The sequence below is a fragment of the Scyliorhinus canicula genome, chromosome 14 (genome assembly GCF_902713615.1).
Source record: "Scyliorhinus canicula chromosome 14, sScyCan1.1, whole genome shotgun sequence".
NCBI classification, from domain to species: domain Eukaryota; kingdom Metazoa; phylum Chordata; class Chondrichthyes; order Carcharhiniformes; family Scyliorhinidae; genus Scyliorhinus; species Scyliorhinus canicula.
This window is the reverse complement of record NC_052159.1, coordinates 26,464,319-26,484,415: the sequence shown is the minus strand read 5'-3', so window position 1 is coordinate 26,484,415 and position 20,097 is coordinate 26,464,319. Positions and strand designations below refer to the sequence as shown.

The 20,097-nt window shown below is 51.3% G+C and overlaps 1 protein-coding gene across 2 annotated transcripts in view; it reads left to right on the top strand.

The window, feature by feature from the left end:
• The first annotated feature begins 806 nt into the window (after nucleotides 1-806).
• The window catches only part of LOC119977547 (inosine-uridine preferring nucleoside hydrolase-like), a 38,683-nt gene continuing 19,392 nt past the window's right edge, over nucleotides 807-20,097 (top strand). The window contains exons 1-2 of one of the 2 annotated variants that reach the window (XM_038818601.1): nucleotides 807-1,066; nucleotides 10,243-10,439. In XM_038818601.1, the coding sequence (XP_038674529.1) occupies nucleotides 10,257-10,439 (183 nt within the window). In that variant the 5' untranslated portion in view covers nucleotides 807-1,066; nucleotides 10,243-10,256. Of the gene's footprint in view, nucleotides 1,437-10,242; nucleotides 10,440-20,097 lie in introns of both variants that reach the window. The other variant, XM_038818600.1, reaches the window with a different exon arrangement.

Below are 20,097 nucleotides of genomic sequence, written 5' to 3'. Positions count from 1 at the left end.
AGACTTTTTTCCCTGTAGCATCGGAGACTTAGGGCGATCCATACAAGGTCTATAAAATAATGAGGGGCATAGATAAGGTAGATAGTCAACTTCTTTCGCCAAAGGTAGGAAGAGTTTAAAACTAGAGGCACAGGTTTAAGGTGAGAGAGGAGAGATACAAAAGGGTCCAGAGGGGCAATTTTTCCACACAGAGGGTGGTGAGTGTGGGACAAGCTGCCAGAGGCAATAATAGAGGCGGGTATAATTTTTTCTTTTAAAAAGCATTTAGACAGTTATATGGGTAAGATGGGTATAGAGAGATATGGGCCAAATGCAGCCAATTGGGACTAGCTTAGTGATAAACACTAAGCATGGACTAGTTGGGCCGAAGGGCCTGTTTCCATCCTGTAAACCTCTATGACTCTATAAATTGTGTTCCAGGTGAGCTATGTGTTCGTCAAAATCCTTAAAATAAATGTTCAATTCCCGTTTAATTTCATGATATATATGCAGCTAGAATTTGGTTACTCTTTGTTTTTCGTGTGCAGTGGAAACAGAAAGAAATCGGGCTACATTTAATAAGTTGATTATTATAAGTATTAAACTTGTTTAATAATTTGATGATGTGGAGATGCCGGCGTTGGACTGGGGTAAAGTATTATAAAGAGTATTATAGATTATAGAGTATTATAGAAAGTATTATAGATTAACGGTTGGCCCTGTGCAATGGTTGAGCAACGTTTAAAAATCCCCAAGGAAACAAAGAACAGCAAGACACTTTGGATTGATATTGTATAATATTTACAATAATCAACTTTACTATCCTCTCTATTGAAGTACTGCGCTGTTGGTGCCTCCGCACTGTTATTGCAGAATGCAGCATAATTGCCTACCGTTGGTGATTTACAGTGTGGAGTGCAATAAATAGCATCAGAGTGGAAATAGGCGCTGAAATGCAGATATCCGATTGCCCAGCCCCTGTCCTCCCGGGTGTAAAATCGGAGGCTGGGCTGGCTCCACCTCCTGGACCTCGGGCTGTGCTGGGAGAGCAGAAAAGAATCGGCCTTCGCTGCTCGTCACAGCTCAGGTAGTTTCTATCCAGGCGGTGACCAAATGTCCTGGCTGCAAACGGTCCGTTAAGCCGCGTGTGTCTCCCCGCGCCTCCACAGAAGCCGGGCCAACCAACACATCTATCTCTTCATTGCGACTGACTCCTCCTCACACTGGTTACTGTCCGCCTTTCCGGCGGGGGCTGGAGCTGTTGCTGCAGCCGAGACCCAGGTTTCACTGTCATTACTCTTCAAAATAATGACTGTACCCGCTGGATCGCGGAACTCCGTGACCTCCCGAAGAAACGCAATCTTATTACTGCAGTGCAGTTAGACTTGGTCAGGCGAGTTCGGTTGCTGGATAAGGGATTCGTAATCACAATATTTAACGTTACAAAAAAACTCGAGGTGATTTTTTTTTCTTACATATTTTATTAGATTTATTTTTGACGGATGTGGTGTCCTTGGAAAGGGTCCAGAAGAGGTTCACAAGAATGAGCCCCGGAATGAAGAGCTTGTCCGATGAGGAACGGTTGAGGACTGTGGGTCTGTGCTACTTGGAGTTTAGAAGGATGGGGGGGGGGGGGGGGGGGGGGTCCTATTGAAACTTACAGGATACTGGGAGGCCTGGAGAGAGTGGATGTGGAGAGAATGTTTCCACTTGTAGGAAAAACTAGAAGCAGAGGACACAAGCTCAGGCTAAAGGGACAATCCTTTAAAACAGAGATGAGGGGGAATTTCTTCAGCCAGAGGGTGGTGAATCTGTGGAACTTTTTGCCGCAGAAGGCTGTGGAGGCCAAATCACTGAGCGTCTTTAAAACAGAGATAGACAGGTTCTTGATTAAAAGGATCAGGGTTATGGGGAGAAGGCAGGAGAATGGGGATGAGAAAAATATAAGCCATGATTGAATGGTGGAGCAGACTCGATGGGTCGAGTGGCCTAATTCTGCTCCTATGTCTTATGTCTTAGTTTACTTAAATTTTTAAACGATTACTGGGGGAAAATGTCTTGCTCTCAATCCCAGGCATCTTGTATTCACTACCCAATTAACTATTTGAAAAATAGTGCAGCTTCATTTAATACTTTGCAAAGCTCTTCCTTCAATAAAACTGATGTGAAGATGTGGGCGTTGGACTGGGGTGAGCACAGTAAGAAGTCTCACAACACCAGGTTAAAGTCCAACAGGTTTGTTTGGTATCACTAGCTTTGGGAGCGCAGCTCCTTCATCAGGTGAGTGTAAATACAACTCTCCATCATAAATAAAGCTCCAAAATATGTGTTCTACAGGAGACGGTTATAAGGCATCAATTTTTAAAAATGCATTATTCAGCAACAGGGAGCAGAGCTGCACTGAAAACTTAAAAGCATCTTTCACTTTAAAGAGTCACAGATGATTCAGAATTCTGCGGAAATGCAGGAAGGGCTCCCCCTAGTGTTGTTGCACAATTTAAAAAATTTTTTTTTTAATAAATTTAGATTACCCAATTATTTTTTCTATTAAGGGGCAATTTAGAGTGGCCAATCCACCTACTCTGCACATTTTTGGGTTGTGGGGGCGAAACCCACGCAGACACGGGGAGAATGTGCAAACTCCACACGGACAGTGACCCAGAGCCGGGATCAAACCTGGGACCTCAGCGCCGTGAGGCGGTTGTGCTAACCACTAGGCCACCGTGCTGCCCCAATTTTTAAAATATAAACATTTTATTGACGTATCCCAGAGAACGTTTTGTAAAACTCCACGGGTTACCCATCCGGTCCCGGGGCTTTACCCGACAGCATGGCCTTTAGCCCTTCTGCTATCTCTTCCAACCCGCTCGGGGCCTCTTGCCCTTCCACCAACTCTTCGTCAACCTTTGGGAACTTAAGCCTCCCTAGGAATTGCCTCATTCTCTCCGGCCCAGCTGGAGGGTCCGACTCATACAGCCTGCTGTAGAATTCCTCGAATGCCTTATTGACCCCAGCTGCATCTCCGACCAGGTTCCCATCCCTGGCCCTTACTTTCCCAATCTCCCTGGCCGCCTCCCGCTTTCTAAGATGCTGTGCAAGCATTCTACTGGCCTTCTCCCCATATTCATAGATCACTCCCCTTTGCCTTCCTCAGCTGCCCCACTGCCTTCCTTGTAGTTAAAAAGCTGATCTCCGCCTGTAGCCTCCGTTGTTCCCTTAGAAGTCCTGCCTCTTGCATCTCCGCATACCTCCTGTCAACCTGTAGTATTTCCTTTATCAGTCGGTCCGTCTCTGCTCTGACTTCTCTTTGTGGGCCAGTTTCGAGATCAGCTCCCATCTAACCACCGCCTTCAGCGCCTCTCAGACCACTGCAGCCGAAACTTCCCCCGTGTTGTTGACTTCCAGATAGTTCTGGATACATTTTGGCAGCCGCCCACACACCTCCTCATCAGCTTAAAGTCCCACGTCCATCCTCCAGTGCAGGAACTGGCTACCCTCCTTGCCCACCAGTAGGTCAACCCAGTGCAGGGCATGATCCGAGATTGTGATTGCTGAATACTCAGTGTCCACTACCCCGGTCAGTAAAGCCCTATTCAGGATTTTAAAAAGTAAATCCAGGAATACACATTATGCACGTGCGAGTAGAAGGAAAACTCCATTACTCTCGGCCGCCCAAATCTCCATGGGTCCACCCCCCCCCCCATCTGCTCCATAAACCCCTTTAGCTCCTTTGCCATTGTCGGCACCCTGCCTGTCCTTGAGCTAGACCGGTCTAGCCCTGGGTTAATGACTGTGTTGAAGTCCCCCCCCCCCTTGACCAGCTTATGCAGATCCAGGTCTGGGATCTTCCCCAATGTAGTAATCCACAGGAGGCAGGAGTTCCGTCACCACACCAATATTTATTTACAATAACGATATTACAGGAGCAGCTACAAACAGTGCTGCTAGCAGTCCAGTCAACTTAAGACTGGCTCACAAAGCCTACACAGGTGATTATATGGGCCCCCTCAATGAGCTATCATTGAGGGAGCTCATACTCCAATTGGCCAACGAATAAAGCCAATTGGAGTTCATTACACCCAACATCCTCCTTATGAACTCCACATCATCCCAATTTGGCACATACACATTCACGAGTACCACCGGCAGCCCCTCCAGCTTCCCACTGGCCATAATGTACCAACCCCCCACATCCGCACGTATTCTTCCCACCTTGAATAACACTCGCTTATTAATCAGGATCGCGACTCCTCTAGTCTTAGAGTCCAGCCCCGAGTGGAAAACCTGTCCGACCCAATACTTCCTTCGCCTGACCTGGTCAGTTACTCTAAGGTTCGTATCCTACAACACGTCCGCCTTCAGTCCCCTCGAATGCGCGAACACGCGTTCCCTCTTAACCAGCCCATTTAGCCCTCTTACATTTCACGTGATCAGTCTGGTTGGGGGGGCTTCTCGCCCCCCCTCCGCTGATCAGCCATCACCTTTCTTGGGCCAGTCTCCAGCCCGCGCCCCACGCCTCAGCAGGCCCGCCCCCAGGCAGCCTCCGTCCCCGACCTCCCTGTTGTCCTGCAGCAAAAGTCCCTCCCCCGTCAGAAGAACATTCCTTTCCCCCGTGTTGTGGCACAAATTAACTTGCTTTCAGAGGCGCAGCTGCAGTGGTAAAGTGCACTAGTAATTCAGAGATGCAGCAAATGCTCTGGGCAGGTGGGTTGAAAATCCATCACAGCAGCTGGTGGAATTTCAATTCAGTTAACAAATCTGGAATATAAAGCTCATCACGGTGATGGTGACTAATTAAGTAAAAGTTGCCACAGTCGCAGATGACCATGAGCTGGCTGCCTTTCCCGTTGAGGAGAGCTAACTGATGATGAGGATCACCACACCTCATGCCCGGTTGAGAATAACCTCAGGGAATTGAACCAACGCTGTTGGCCTTGTTTCACATCACAAAGCAGCTGTCCAGCCAACTGAGCTAAATCAACATCTGAAATGTTAAATAATTGCAATTAAGGATTGGCAATAAATGCTGGTCTTGGGGCTGCACGGTGGCACAGTGGTTAGCATTGCTGCCTACGGCGCTGAGGACCCGGGTTCGAATCCCGGCCCTGGGTCACTGTCCGTGTGGAGTTTGCACATTCTCCCCGTGTCTGCGTGGGTTTCACCCCCACAACCCAAAGATGTGCAGGTTAGGTGGATTGGCCATGCTAAATTGCCCCATAATTGGAAAAAATAATTGGGTACTCTAAATTTATTTTTTAAAAAAATGCTGGTCTTGCCTTGCCAAAAAAGCAGATGCCCGGAGTGATTTCAAGGGTCAATTTATGGTAACATTTGCCACTGCACTGAAAAACTGGCCAAAAGTGTACCTAATAAATCCTGTACTTTAAAATTATTAGGAGCTTGGTTCTTGTTGTTGTTCAGTTAATCAGGACCAATGCACTGAGTAATATGAAACTATAATATCAACTTTGTGTTCACATAACACCTCGGATTTGCAGTGAACGGGAAATGAACAGTTTTACCATTTATTACATTTATAGCTACTCATTCATTTTTTTTTTTAAAATAATTTTTATTGAAATTTTTCGATACAAACATTTACCCCTACTACATTGTAAATTATAACACAACAAATCCCCCCTGGAAAATCCTCCCCACGCCCTCCCCCGCGCGCACCCCCCCCCACCCCCCCCCCCCCCCCCCCCCCCCCCCCGCGCTACTAGTCTAGCAACCAAACCGTTTTTCCCTTTCTGCCGATGGCCTCGGGCAGTCATTGCCCGCGACCCCCCGCTGACGTGCTCCCTTCGTTGCTATCCCCCCCCCTCCCTTCCCCCCCCCCCCCCCCCCTTTCTCCCCGGGTTGCTGCTGTTTCGGTCTCCAGTTCCTATCTCTGATCCAGAAAGTCAAGGAAGGGCTGCCACCGCCGGAAGAACCCCTGTACCGACCCTCTCAGGGCGAATTTGATTCTTTCCAATTGGATGAAGCTTGCCATGTCGTTTAACCAGGTATTAACACTTGGTGGCCTTGTGTCCCTCCACTGAATCAAGATCCTTCTCCGAGCTACCAAGGACGCAAAGGCCAATATTCCGGCCTCCCCTGCCTCCTGTACTCCTGGCTCCACCCCAACCCCAAAAATCGCCAGCCCCCACCCTGGTTTGACCCTGGTTCCCACCACTCTCGATACCGTCCCCGCCACCCCCTCCCAGAACTCTTCCAGTGCCGGGCACATCCAGAACATATGTACATGGTTCGCAGGGCCTCCCGAACACCTAACACACCTGTCCTCACCCCCGAAGAACCGACTCATCCTAGTCCCCGTCATATGGGCTCTGTGCAGCACCTTAAATTGGATGAGGCCCAACCTTGCGCACGACGACGACGAATTGACCCTCTCTAAGGCATCCGCCCATGTCCCATCTTCTATCTGCTCTCCCAGCTCCGCTTCCCACTTGTCTTTCAGCTCCTCTATCGGTACCTCCTCCACCTCCTGCATTATTTTGTAGATGTCCGAGACCTTCCCTTCTCCGACCCAGGCCCCTGACAGCACCCTATCACTCACCCCTCTATCGGGAAGCAAGGGAAATCCTTCCACCTGTCGTCTGGCAAATGCCTTCACCTGCAGGTATCTAAACGTGTTCCCCGGGGGGAGCTCAAATTTCTCCTCCAGCTCTCCCAGGCTCGCAAACCTCCCCTCTATGAACATGTCCCTCAGTTGCCTGATGCCCGCCCTGTGCCAGCTCTGGAATCCCCCGCCAGTGTTCCCCGGGACAAATCTGTGGTTCCCTCTCAGTGGCGCCGCCATCAGACCCCCCACTTCCCCCCTGTGTCGCCTCCACTGCCCCCAGATTTTAAGGGTGGCCGCCACTACCGGACTCGTGGTATACCTTGTGGGGGGGAGCGGCCATGGTGCCGTTACCAGCGCCCCCAGGCTTGTATTGCCGCAGGACGCCCTCTCCATACGTTTCCAAGCTGCCCCCTCCCCCTCCATCACCCACTTGCGCACCATCGATGCGTTCGCCGCCCAGTAGTATCCGGAAAGATTGGGTAGCGCTAATCCTCCACTGTCCCTACTCCGTTCCAAGAAAATCCTTCTCACTCTAGGGGTGCCATGTGCCCACACATAGCCCATAATGCTGCTAGTTACCTTCTTGAAGAAGGCCCTGGGGAGAAAGATGGGCAAGCACTGGAACAGAAACAAGAACCTCGGGAGGACCGTCATTTTGACTGACTGCACCCTCCCTGCTAGCGACAGCGGTACCATGTCCCACCTCTTGAACTCCTCCTCCATCTGCTCCACCAGCCTTGAAAAGTTCAGCTTGTGGAGGGTCCCCCCAGTTCCTTGCCACCTGCACCCCCAAGTACCTGAAGCTCTTTACTGCTCTCTTAAAGGGGAGCCGCCCAATTCCCTCCCCCTGATCTCCCGGGTGTATCACAAAGACCTCACTTTTACCCACATTTAATTTATATCCCGAAAAGTCCCCAAACTCCGCTAGTATTTCCATTACCTCCGGCATTCCCCCTTCCGGGTCCGCCACATATAACAACAAATCATCCGCATAGAGTGATACCCGATGTTCCTCCCCTCCCCTTGTCAGTCCTCTCCACCCCCCTGAACCCCTCAGTGCCATCGCCAACGGTTCGATCGCTAATGCAAATAGTAAGGGGGATAGGGGGCATCCCTGCCTGGTACCTCGATGGAGCCCAAAATACTCTGACCTCCTCCCGTTTGTAACCACACTCGCCATCGGGGCCGAATACAGCAGCTTCACCCACTTGATAAATCCCTCCCCAAACCCAAACCGTTCCAGCGTCTCCCACAGGTATTCCCACTCCACCCTATCGAATGCCTTCTCCGCATCCAGTGCTACCACTATCTCAGCCTCCCCCTCCACTGCTGGCATCATAATCACATTCAACAGTCTCCGGACATTTGTGTTAAGTTGTCGTCCCTTTACGAACCCCGTCTGGTCCTCATGGATTACCCCTGGCACACAATCCTCTATTCTGGTTGCCAGGACCTTTGCCAACAGTTTGGCATCTACATTCAAGAGGGAGATAGGCCTGTAGGACCCGCACTGTACAGGGTCTTTGTCCCGCTTCAGGATCAAGGAGATCAGGGCCTGTGACATTGTCGGGGGCAGAACCCCCCCCCTCTCGCGCCTCATTGAAGGCTCGCACCAGCACTGGACCCACCAAGTCCACATACTTCTTATAAAATTCCACCGGGAACCCATCCGGCCCCGGCGCCTTCCCCGCCTGCATCTGGCCTATCCCTTTAACTAGCTCCTGCAGCTCTATCGGCGCCCCCAGCCCCTCCACCCGTTCCTCCTGGACCTTTGGGAACCTCAATCTATCGAGGAAGTTCTCCATTCCCCCCCTCCTCCTGGGCGGCTCAGACCGGTACAATTCCCTGTAGAAATCCCTGAAGACCCCGTTCACCTCTTGCCCCTTCTGCACTACGTTCCCTCCCTTCTCTCTCACTCCCCCAATCTCTCTGGCTGCATCTCGCTTGCGCAGCTGGTGTGCTAGCATCCTGCTCGCCTTTTCCCCGTACTCATAGACCGCGCCCTGTGCCCTTCTCCATTGCGTCTCCGCCTTCCTAGTGGTCAGTAGGTCAAACTGGGCCTGTAAACTGCGCCGCTCCCTCAACAGCCCCTCCTCTGGTGTCTCCGCATATCTCCTGTCCACTTCTATAAGTTCCCCCACCAGTCTCTCCCTCTCCTGCCTCTCCTTCCTTTCTCTGTGTGCCCTTATGGAGATCAGCTCTCCTCTGATCACTGCTTTCAGGGCCTCCCAGACTACCCCCACCTTCACCTCGCCCGTGTCGTTCGTGCCCAGATATCTCTCAATGCCCTTCCGGACCCTTCCGCACACCTCATCGTCCGCCAGCAGCCCCACATCCAGGCGCCACAGCGGGCGCTGGTCCCGTGCTTCCCCCAGTTCTACCTCTACCCAGTGTGGTGCATGGTCCGAAATCGCAATGGCCGAGTACTCCGTGTCCTGCACTCTCGAAATCAGCCCCCTGCTCAGAACAAAAAAGTCTATTCTGGAGTACACCCTGTGGACGTGGGAGAAAAAAGAATACTCCCTCGCCCTTGGCCTGCCAAATCTCCAAGGGTCTACCCCCCCCATCTGCTCCATGAACCCCCTTAGCACCTCTGCCGCTGCCGGCCTCCTATTCGTCCTGGAACTCGATCTGTCCAGCCCAGGGTCGAGCACTGTATTGAAGTCCCCCCCCATGATCAGGCCCCCTGCCTCCAGACCCGGAATGAGGCCCAACAGGCGCCTCATAAAACCCGCGTCATCCCAATTCGGGGCATACACATTCACCAGCACCACATTCTCTCCCTGCAGCCTACCCTTCACCATCACGTACCTACCCTCCTTATCTGCTACCACCTGCGCCGCCACGAACGACACCCTCTTTCCCACCAAAATCGCCACCCCCCGGTTCTTTGCGTCCAAGCCTGAGTGGAACACCTGTCCCACCCACCCCCTTCTCAGGCGTACCTGGTCTACTACTCTCAAGTGAGTCTCCTGCAACATTGCCACATCCGCCTGCAGTCCCTTTAGGTGTGAAAAAACCCTTGATCTCTTGACCGGCCCATTCAGCCCCCTCACGTTCCAAGTAATCAACCGGGTCGCAGAGCGACCCGTCCCTTTCCCCTGTCTATTAGCCATGTCCTGTCCCCTGTTCGCCCCGGGTCGACCCTCCCCTTCTGACCCGTTCCCCATGGCGATGCCCCCCCCCCCCTCTCCTCCCGTTCTTCCCTTCCCGTCCTCGGCCTTTCCAGCAGCAACCCGGTATCCCCCCCTAACCCCCCCCCCCCCCCCCCCCCCCCCCCCCCCCCCCGGCTAGGACCCCTCCTAGCCGCGGTGTATCCACCATCGTACTCCCGAGAGTCAGCTGGTTTTCGCTGACCCGGCTGCCCCTGCCACACTCCGACTCCTCCCGATGTGGGGGGGGAGGGGCCTCCCCCCCCCTTGCCCTCCCCCTCTGCCCCCCGCTTCAGCGCGGGAAAAGCCGCCATTGCTGGCCACACCCCACTCTTCTCTCCTCCCCCTTCCTCCGTCCCGCGCGCGGGAAACAGGGGAAAGCCCGCGCTTTCGCCCGGCCACACCCTACCCCGCCATCTTCAATTCCACCCCCGTCCCCATAGCTACTCATTCATTGACCAGTGCTCAGTGCCTGCCACCAGAAACATGAACTCAAAATATCAGCCAATAGATACTGTTTTAAACCCAATCTTCCACTTTTTTCAGGGGGAGGTTCTGAAATGGCAAAGAAACTGTTGCTTGTGGATCTTGACTGTGGGGTGGATGATGCCCAAGCGTTGATGATGGCTCTTGCTGCTCCTAATGTGCAAATCCTGGGTATAACATGTACTCATGGAAACACAACAGTTGAAAATGTGTGCAAAAATGTACTTCGGGTGTTAGAGGTTTGCCAGTGCACAGAGGTAGGTGATGAAAATTATGGGTAAAGATAACATTTTACAGTGATTAGAATCCTCTTCATTTGTGGTTTTTAGAAAAAAAATGTATTCGACTGTATAAAATTTAGATCTATGACAAAAAGGTTATGCTTTTGTGAAACATAAAAACTGGAGTCGGCCATTTAGTCCCTCGAGCCTGTTCCACAATGCAATGAGTTCATTGCTGATCTGTGTCCTAATTTTGTATATTTGCCGTTGCCCCATATCCATAACTTTGGTTGACAAAAAATTACCAATCTCAGCATTAACATTTGCAATGATCTTGCATAAGTTGCCATTTGTGAAGAGTGCTCCAAACTTCCACCAGCCCTTGTGTGTAATATCTTCGAAACTTAGAAAATAGGAACAGGAGTAGGCCCTTCAGCCCTTTGAGCCTGTTCCTTCATTCAATGTTATCATGGCTGATCTTCTATCTCAATACCATACTCCTGCACACTCCAAATACCCTGTGACGCCTTTAGAGTCTAGAAACCTGTCCACCTCCTTCTTAAATGTGTTCAGTGATTTGGCTCCCATAGCATTCTGTTCACCCTGAGTGAAGACTCCTCATCTCAGTCCTGAATAGCCTACCCTGTATCCTGAGACTGTGACCCCTTGTCTAGACACCCCTACCAGAGGAAACCTGCATCCCTGCATCCATTCTGTCCAACCCTGTCAGAATGTCATACTTTCCAATTAGCTCTCCTCTCATTCTTTTAAATTCCAATGAATACAGGCTCAGTCGACTTAACCTCTCCTCATAAGACAATCCTGCCATCCCAGGAATCGGTCTGGTGAACCTTTGCTGCACTCCCTCCATGGCAAGTATATCCTTACCTAGATAAGGAGACAAAAGCTGCACACAGAGCTCCAGATGTGATATCTCACCAAGGCTCTGTAGCTATAGTACATCATCCTTGCTCCTGAACTCAATTTCTCTTGCAATGAAGGCCAACAAACCATTTGCCTTCCTTACTGCTTGATATACCTACAAGCCTGCTTTCAGTGACTAGTGTACAAAGGTCCCTTTGTAAGTCAACATTTACCAATCTATCGCCATTTAAATAATACTCTGCTATTTTGTTTCTGTCCAAAGTGGATAACTTCGTATTTACTGTAGCTACCAAGTATTTGCCCACTTACACAACTGAATGTCTGAATGTCTGAAGCCTTTTAACATCCTCCTCACCACTCACATTTCCACCAAGTTTCATGTCACCAGCAAACTGGGAACTATTTCATTTGGTTCCCTCATCCAAATCATTGATGTATTCTGGGAATAGCTGAGTCCCAAGCACTGGTCGCCGCACTACCAGAAGGAGGTGAAGGCTTTGGAGAGGATGCAGAGGAGGTTTACCAGGATGTTGCCTGGTCTGGAGGGTGTTAGCTATGCGGAGAGGCTGAATAGACTCGGACTGTTTTCATTAGAAAGACAGAGGTTGAGGGGTGACCTGATAGAGGTCTACAAGATTATGAGGGGCATGGGTAGAGTGGATGGGCAGGCACTCTTTCTGAGGATGGAGGGATCAGTCACCAGGGGGCATATGTTTAAGGTCTGTGGGGCAACGTTTAGAGGAGGTGTGCGAGGCAGGTATTTTTATGCAGAGGGTGGTGAGTGCCTGGAACGCGTGCCAGGGGAGGTTGTGGAAGCAGATACATTAGCGGCGTTCAAAAGGCATCTTGACAAACACATGGATTGTATGAGTCTAGAGGGATATGGCACAAGGAAGTGATGAAGGTTGGTATCATGACCGGTACAGGCTTGGAGGGCCAAAGGGCCTGTTCCTGTGCTGTATTCTTCTTTGATCCCTGCGGGACCGCACGAGTCAACAGTTTTCACTTCGAAAAAGATGCATTATTCTTACTCTCTGTTTCCTGTCTGCGAACAAATTCTCAGTCCAGGCCAATATATTACCCCATCCCTTGTGCTTTGATTTTGCACACTACCCTCTTACGTGGGACTTTGTCAAAAGCTTTCTCAAAATTCAAATATACAACATCCATTGGTTCACCCTTCTCTGTTATATTAGTTATGTGCTGAAAAAGCCCACAGAGGAAGAACAGGACATTGGCGAGCACGTGGGAGAAGTTGGAGCCGGCCCCACCTGAGAAGGTTGGGTCGCTGGTGCTCACGCCGGACCACCCACCGAGAAGCGAGTGGATGGACCTCCTGACTCAAGAGCTACAAAAGCACAGCGACGGCATCAAGTGCAAAAAGGTGGTAACAGTGAAGGTGGCGGTCGTGGATGCCCTGGCTGCCTTCAAGGTGGCGCCAGAAAAGATAGAGCAACGGTTGGAGGCACAAGAGGTGGTAATCAGAGACCTGGAGAAAGTGCCAACCGACCAGAGTGACCGAATAGTCTCCTTGGTTGACCCAGCAGGAGAGGGGGCGGGCGGGGGGGAACAGAACCCCCCCCCCATAAAGATAGTCACCTGGAACCTCAGTGGCTTAATGGCCCAGTGAAAATATCCAAAATCTTCGCCCATCCGAAAAGTCACACCTGAGGGGGGACACCTGAGGGAGAAGGACCAACTGTGGATAAGAAAAAGTTGGGTGGGTCAATCGCACCAATCGTGTTCCGGGACAAAGGTGAGCGGGTAGTCATACAGCTAAACAAGAGGACAGCCTTCACGGCACAAACCCGGTTACGGACACAGGGAGACAGTGTGTTATGGTTACTGGTGTCCTGGAACGTGTATGCTCCTAACCAGAGTGAAACAGAATTCATGGAAAGAAATCCCCAGCATGGACACACATCAACTCACCATGGGTGGTGGGGGGGGGGGGGGGACTAGGTTTAGGAGCCGAGTTTCAGATTAGACTTCTTCACTTTACATCCAAATGAAGAATTCTATCGTGTGATGGTTACTGTTTCTCATGCACAACTGGATTATTAATGATTATTATTGCATAATGCAAAATCTAGAATTGCATTGTTCCCTAGTTGGTTTCTCAACATATTGGTCCAAATGACCATCCCGTACACACTCCAGGAATTCATCCACCATAGTAATATTGTTCATTTGGTTTTGCCCAATCTATATTGAGATTAAAGTCACCCATGATTCCTTGTTACATGAATCTCTGATTTTCTGTTTATGCCATCCCTATCTAACCACTACTGTTTGGAGGCCTGTACAACTCCCACTAATGGTTTCCGACCCTTGTTGCTTCTTAGTTTCAACCACTTTGATTCTACATCTAGATCCCCTGAGCCAATTGCATTGATTTCATCATTAACTAACAATGCCACCCATACCTCCTTTTCCTTTTTGCCTATCCTTCCCAAATATTAAGTATCCTTGAATATTCAGTTCCCAGCCTTGGTCACCCTGCAGCCATGTCTTCATAACCTCAAACATATGCCCGTTTATATCAATTTCCACTGTTAATTTGTCTACCTTGTGGGCAGCACGGTGGTAAAGTAGTTAACATTGCTGCCTCATAGCTCCCGGGACCTTGGCTCAATTCTGGCCTTGGGTGACTGTCTGTATGGAGTTTGCATTTTCCCCCTGTGTGTGAATTTTCTCCAAGTGCTCCTATTTCCTCCTACAGTCCAAAGACATGCAGGTTAGACGGATTGGCCATGCTAAATTGCCCCATAGTGTCCAAAAGTTAGATAGGGTTGCTGGATTACAGGGATGGGGTGGAGATGTGGGTTTAAGTAGGGTGCTCTTTCCAAGGTCGTGCAGACTTGATGGACCTGATGGCCTTCTTCTGCACTGTAAATTCCATGATTATAAGAGAACGTATTGAGAATGCTCCATGCATTCAGATATATGCCTTTAGGCTTGTCTTTTTAAAATTTTTACATATTTTTTTTGTACATTGGCTTATTTGCTTTGTCAGGTTCCACTTGCGCATCATCGCCCACTCCCCCGTCACCTGAACTCCCAAATACCTGCACCTGTCCCTGGCTACCCTCAATGGAAACGCCCCAGGATTGGCTCCCCAGAAACACTTCACTCTTTCTGACATTCAACTTATAGCCTGAGAAGGCCTGAACCTCTCTAGTATGTTCATAATTCTCCCCATCCTCTCCAATGGGTCCGATGCGAACAGCAGCAGGATGTATGTGTACAGTGACACCCGGTGTTCCCTACTCCCCCTCACAAACCTCTGCCACTCTACTGACCCCCTGAGGGCTATCGCCAAGGGCTCTTTCACCAGCGCGAACAACAGCGGCGACAGCGGACACCCCTGTCTTGTTCCCCTTTGCGACCCGAAGCTCTGTGAACTCACCTTGTTTGTCCGTACACGTGCCACCGGGGCCACATAAAACAGACACACCCAAGCCACAAACTTCAGCCCAAACCTTCCCAGAATTTCAAACAGGAACCACCACTCCACCCGGTCGAAGGCCTTATCCACGTCCATAAAGACCATTACCTTCGGTACCCGCCCCTCGACGGGGTTATGATCATGTTTAATAACCGTCTAATGTTACTGGAAAGCTGCCTGCCCTTTACAAAACCCGTTTGGTCCACTGCGACCACCCTCCAGAACGTATCCTTCCATCCTCCCTGCCACTATCTTGGCCAACACGTTCACATCCGTGTTTAACAGTCATCTGGTCCTATATGACCCACACTCCAACAGGTCCTTCCCCTTCAGGATTAGCATGACCACCACCCTATGCAGGAAGTATTTATCCAGCTAGTGTCTTGATATAAAACTAATGTGGTGAAGTATTTCTACACCCAAGCACTCCCATATTTATTGCATTCCCAGAGGAAATAGCAACATCTTATTGGTACAATCTAATGCAACCCTGACTTCTGATAGTTAAATTATATATTTGAATTTCATACATAGTCGAGTAACTGTGTGAATTTTATCAGATTATTTAACTTTCAATATTTTCCTGCTCTCATGTTTATTTTGAAGGCCTCACCATCTCATGAGTTTTCGTTTTTAAAAATGTACCAGATTCAGTTTGACGTGCATACATATTCTGTCTGATTAGACTTGTAAAATTAAGGGCTCATAACAAAGGAGGAAACATTGCTCTGTCGACTTTGTGTAACAATGTAAATGGGCTCAAAGAAAATTGTCCCCAGATTCTTGGTTTTAGGAAGTTAGAACAATTTGGATGTCATGTGATGTGAGCAGGGGTAATGTGGAAGAGATGGTGGGGAGAGGGGGTGATGTGGAAGAGATGGTGGGGAGAGGGGGTGATGTGGAAGAGATGGTGGGGAGAGTGGGTGTAGTGGAAGAGAAGCGGCAATGGTGGGGAGAGGGGGTGATGTGGAAGAGAAGCGGCGATGGTGGGGAGAGGGGGTGATGTGGAAGAGATGGTGGGGAGAGGGGGTGATGTGGAAGAGATGGTGGGGAGAGGGGGTGACGTGGAAGAGATGGTGGGGAGAGGGGGTGATGTGGAAGAGAAGTGGCGATGGTGGGGGGAGGGGTGATGTGAGAGGTGGTCAGTTTGAAGTGGCCCCAGGTTCTGATGTTCAAAATTCTATTTGGTGAACTGGATGCTCCTTGTGCAAGTCACTGCCGTCCTGACAACAGTAAAATATACAGAATTGATGGGATGATGTTCACAATTAAACATCTTACAGCTACAATTTTGCTGTGGCCAATATAAAGAATGCTTGGATGTTACAGAAGCTGGGATTTAATATGGCTTACTACTACCAGTTGATCACTGATTGTTGTTTGCAAAGCAACACCAGGAGAAAGGAGATTTTTAAAAATGTCCCTTCCTCTTCTCCCAAACTAGAGAGTATCAAGCCACTTGGATGGGCAGATACAAAGTGATGGAACCATCAATTCCATGGACACGTGCTTGTAGGATTAGAATAGCGGTTTTAATATACTTACAACAGAGCCAGTCTGTTAGCTGTTGAACTTTCGGTGAACTGGCTGGCTGACTCTGTGGCACGGATCTTTATACAGCAGCTCCAGGGGGAGGAGTTCTGGGCGGAGCCAAGGGAGGAGCCCAGTACAAACTCTCGAGTACTCCCAGAGCTACTTCCCCTGGTGGTCAGGTAGTGCAACTGCACTTACAATATAGACACATATATATACTTAGAACAGAGTGACATTGGTAACTATAATACCGTGTGTATCTCATTCACCACATTCATCCCCTGTGAAAAAAATTGAGTCCGGCGGGGATGGTGGCTCACAGAGTTAGTCTGTCCAGTGGACGAATTGTTCGTTTCGATCTGCGGAGCACCGGGGTTGCAGCCTCTTGCGATGGCTGGGTGGGTGTTGAAAGCTGGGGTACGATGGCAGACTCCGGGGCGGGTCTCGTCCAAACTTCATGCACCTCTGGCTCGACCGGAGGTGTTGGGGGCGGGCTGGTGCTGGCGCGTAGAACCGGTGGGGCGAGCTTGCGGAATCGGGGGCGCGAGGGGCGGCAGCATAGGGAACGGGGTAAGGGGTTCCTCAGTGGGGGTAGGGGGGGCTGGATCCAGCTGGTGCCAGATCCCGAAGGGATATTGTGTCCTGGCGACCGTCCAGGAACTCAACGAATGCATACCGGGGGTTGGAATGGAGGAGGCGCACCTTTTCAACAAAGGGGTCAGTTTTGTGCCCCCTGACGTGCTTCCTCAGGAGGATAGGGCCTGGTGTCCTCAGCCAGCCAGAAGTGAGACCCCCGTGGTAGTGCCCCGAGAAAAAATGAAGAGCCGCTCGTGAGGGGTTTGATTTGTAGCTGTACAGAGGAGGGATCTAATTGAGTGGAGCGCGTCTGGGAGAACTTCTTGCTATTGGGAGACTTGGAGGTTTCTAGACCGGAGGGTCAGTAGGACGGTCTTCCAGACCGTCGCGTTCTCCCTCTCCACCTGCCCGTTCCCCCTGGGGTTGTAGCTGGTAGTCCTGCTCGAGGCGATGCCCTTGTCGAGCAGGTACTGACGCAGCTCGTCGCTCATAAAGGACGAACCCCGGTCGCTGTGCACGGAAACCGAACAGGGTGAAGACACTATGCAGGGCCCTAATGACTGTGTGGGAGGTCATGTCGGGGCACGGAATGGCAAAAGGGAATCGGGAGAACTCATCGATGATGTTGAGGAAATAAATGTTCTTGTTAGTGGAGGGGAGTGGCCCTTTGAAATCGATCGCAAGGCATTCAAAGGGCCTAGAAGCCTTGACCAGGTGGGCCCTGTCTGGTCTATAGAAGTGCGGTTTGCACTCCGCACAGATCGGGCAGTCCCTGGTGACCGCTTTTACCTCCTCGTTGGAGAAAGGCAGGTTTCGGGCTCTGATGTAGTGGGCGAGCCGGGTGACCCCTGGATGGCAGAGGTCAACGTGGATGGCTTTCAGACAGCTGATCTGCGCGCTAGCGCATGTCCCGTGCGATAGGGCATCTGAGGGCTCGTTGAGCTTCCCCGGTCGATATTTAATATCGTAACTATAGGTGGAGAGTTCGATCCTCCACCGAAGGATTTTATCATTTTTTATTTTGCCCCTTTGCGAGTTGTCAAACATAAAGGCAACCGATCGTTGGTCGGTGATGAGGATGAACCTCCTACCTGCGAGGTAGTGCCTCCAGTGACAAACAGCCTCCACGATGGCTTGTGCTTCCTTCTCGACAGAGGAGTGTCGGAGTTCTGAAGCCGATAGGGTACGGGAGAAAAATGCAACGGGCCTCCCTGCCTGATTTAAAGTGGCTGCTAGAGCTACCTCTGAGGTGTCGCTCTCAACCTGAAAGGGAGTGGGTTCATCCACCGCCCGCATGGCTGCTTTGGTGATGTCCTCCTTGATGCAGCTGAAGGCCTGGCGCGCCTCAGCAGACAGGGGAAATCGTGTGGCCTTAAAGAGTGGGCGGGCTTTGTCTGCATATTGAGGGACCCACTGGGCGTAGTATGAAAAGAACCCCAAGCACCGTTTGAGGGCCTTGGGGCAATGAGGGAGGGGGAGTTCTAAGAGGGGGCACATGCGATCCGGGTCTGGGCCCAGGACTCCGTTCTCCATGACGTAGCCGAGGATGGCCAGTCTTTTTGTGCGGAAAACGCATTTCTCCTTGTTATAAGTGAGGTTTAATTTCTGTGCCGTCTGGAGAAAACGGTGGAGGTTGGCGTCGTGGTCCTGCTGGTCATAGCCACAGATGGTAACATTGTTCAGATACGGAAACGTGGCCCGCAGCCTGTACTGGTCTACCATTCGGTCCATTGCTCGTTGGAACACCGAAACCCCGTTAGTGACGCCGAAGGGAACCCGGAGGAAATGGAAGAGGCGGCCATCGGCCTTGAACGCCGTGTAGCGGCTGTCCTCCGGGCGGATTGGGAGCTGGTGGTATGCAGACTTCAGATCCACCGTGGAAAATAGCCGATATTGGGCGATCTGGTTAACCATGTCTGTAATTCTGGGGAGGGGATACGCGTCTAGGAGCGTAAAGCGATTTATGGTCTGACTATAGTCGACGACCATGCAAAATTTTTCCCCGGTCTTGACGACCACCACCTGAGCTCTCCAGGGACTATTACTGGCCTCTAGGATCCCCTCACTGAGCAGCCGTCGGACCTCCGATCGGATAAAGACCCTATCCTGTAGGCTGTATCGCCTGCTGCGAGTAGCTACTGGTTTGCAATCTGGAGTGAGATTGGCGAAGAGAGGAGGGGGGGGGGGGGCGATGGGCAGCGTGGCTAGGCTGCAGATAGTGAGTGGGGGCAGGTGCCCGCCGAAGCTGAGGGTGAGGCTCTTGAGGTTGCACTGGAAATCCAGGCCTAATAAGAGTGGCGCGCAGAGGTCAGGCAGGACATGAAGTTTAAATTTTGAATAACTAGCGCCTTGAATTGCGAGCGTAGCGACGGTGCGTCCTTGGATTTGGACTGAGTGGGAGCCCGAAGCGAGGGCGATAGTTTGGCTCACAGGAAAAATAGGAAGCGAACAACGTCTAACCAGCTCTGGGTGTATAAAGCTCTCGGTGCTCCCGGAGTCAAAGAGGCATGGCGTGCTGTACCCGTTGATCTGGACCTCCGCCATCGAACTTCGTAGGTGCTTGGGGCGGGATTGATCTAGGGTGACCGCGTTGAGTTGCGTGCCACGTGATGAGTGCCCGGGAAAGTCAAAGTCTTCCGAGTGGGCGTCCGATCGAGTAGATGCCGGTACGTTCTGGCGAGCTTGATGCAGGATCGCTGCGCTGAGTTGCGGGCCGCGTGATGAGTGCCCGGGGAAGTCGTAGTCTTCAGATGAGCTGTCTGAGCATGCCGATGCAGATGGGGCCCGTGGATCGCACGTGGTGAGCGGCGAGGAAGATGGCGGCCCCCATGAGTTGCACGTGGCCAGCCGCATGGTGGGGGTTTGCCAAGATGGTGGCCCCCATGGATCGCACGTGGCGGGAGGGGGCGGAGTCGGGGCGTAGGCCGCAGCGTTTCGGGCCCCGCAGGCCCGCTGGTGTTGGGAGCGATTTGTTCTCTCTACTGGGGAGTTAGAGACTGGGGCCCTTTTTGCAAGGTACACTCTGGCATAGTGGCCTTTCTTCCCGCAGCTGCTGCAGGTCGCAGATCGGGCTGGGCAGTGCTGCCGCGGGTGCTGGCTTTGGCCACAGAAATGGCAGGCTGGGGCAGCTGAGTAGCTGGCTGGAGCAGCAGAGTAACTGGCTGGGGCAGCAGAGTAACTGGCTTTGGCAGCGTGGTAGCTGGGGGGCCAATGCGGCACAGGCCTGGGGGGATTGTTGGTCGGGGGTCCACG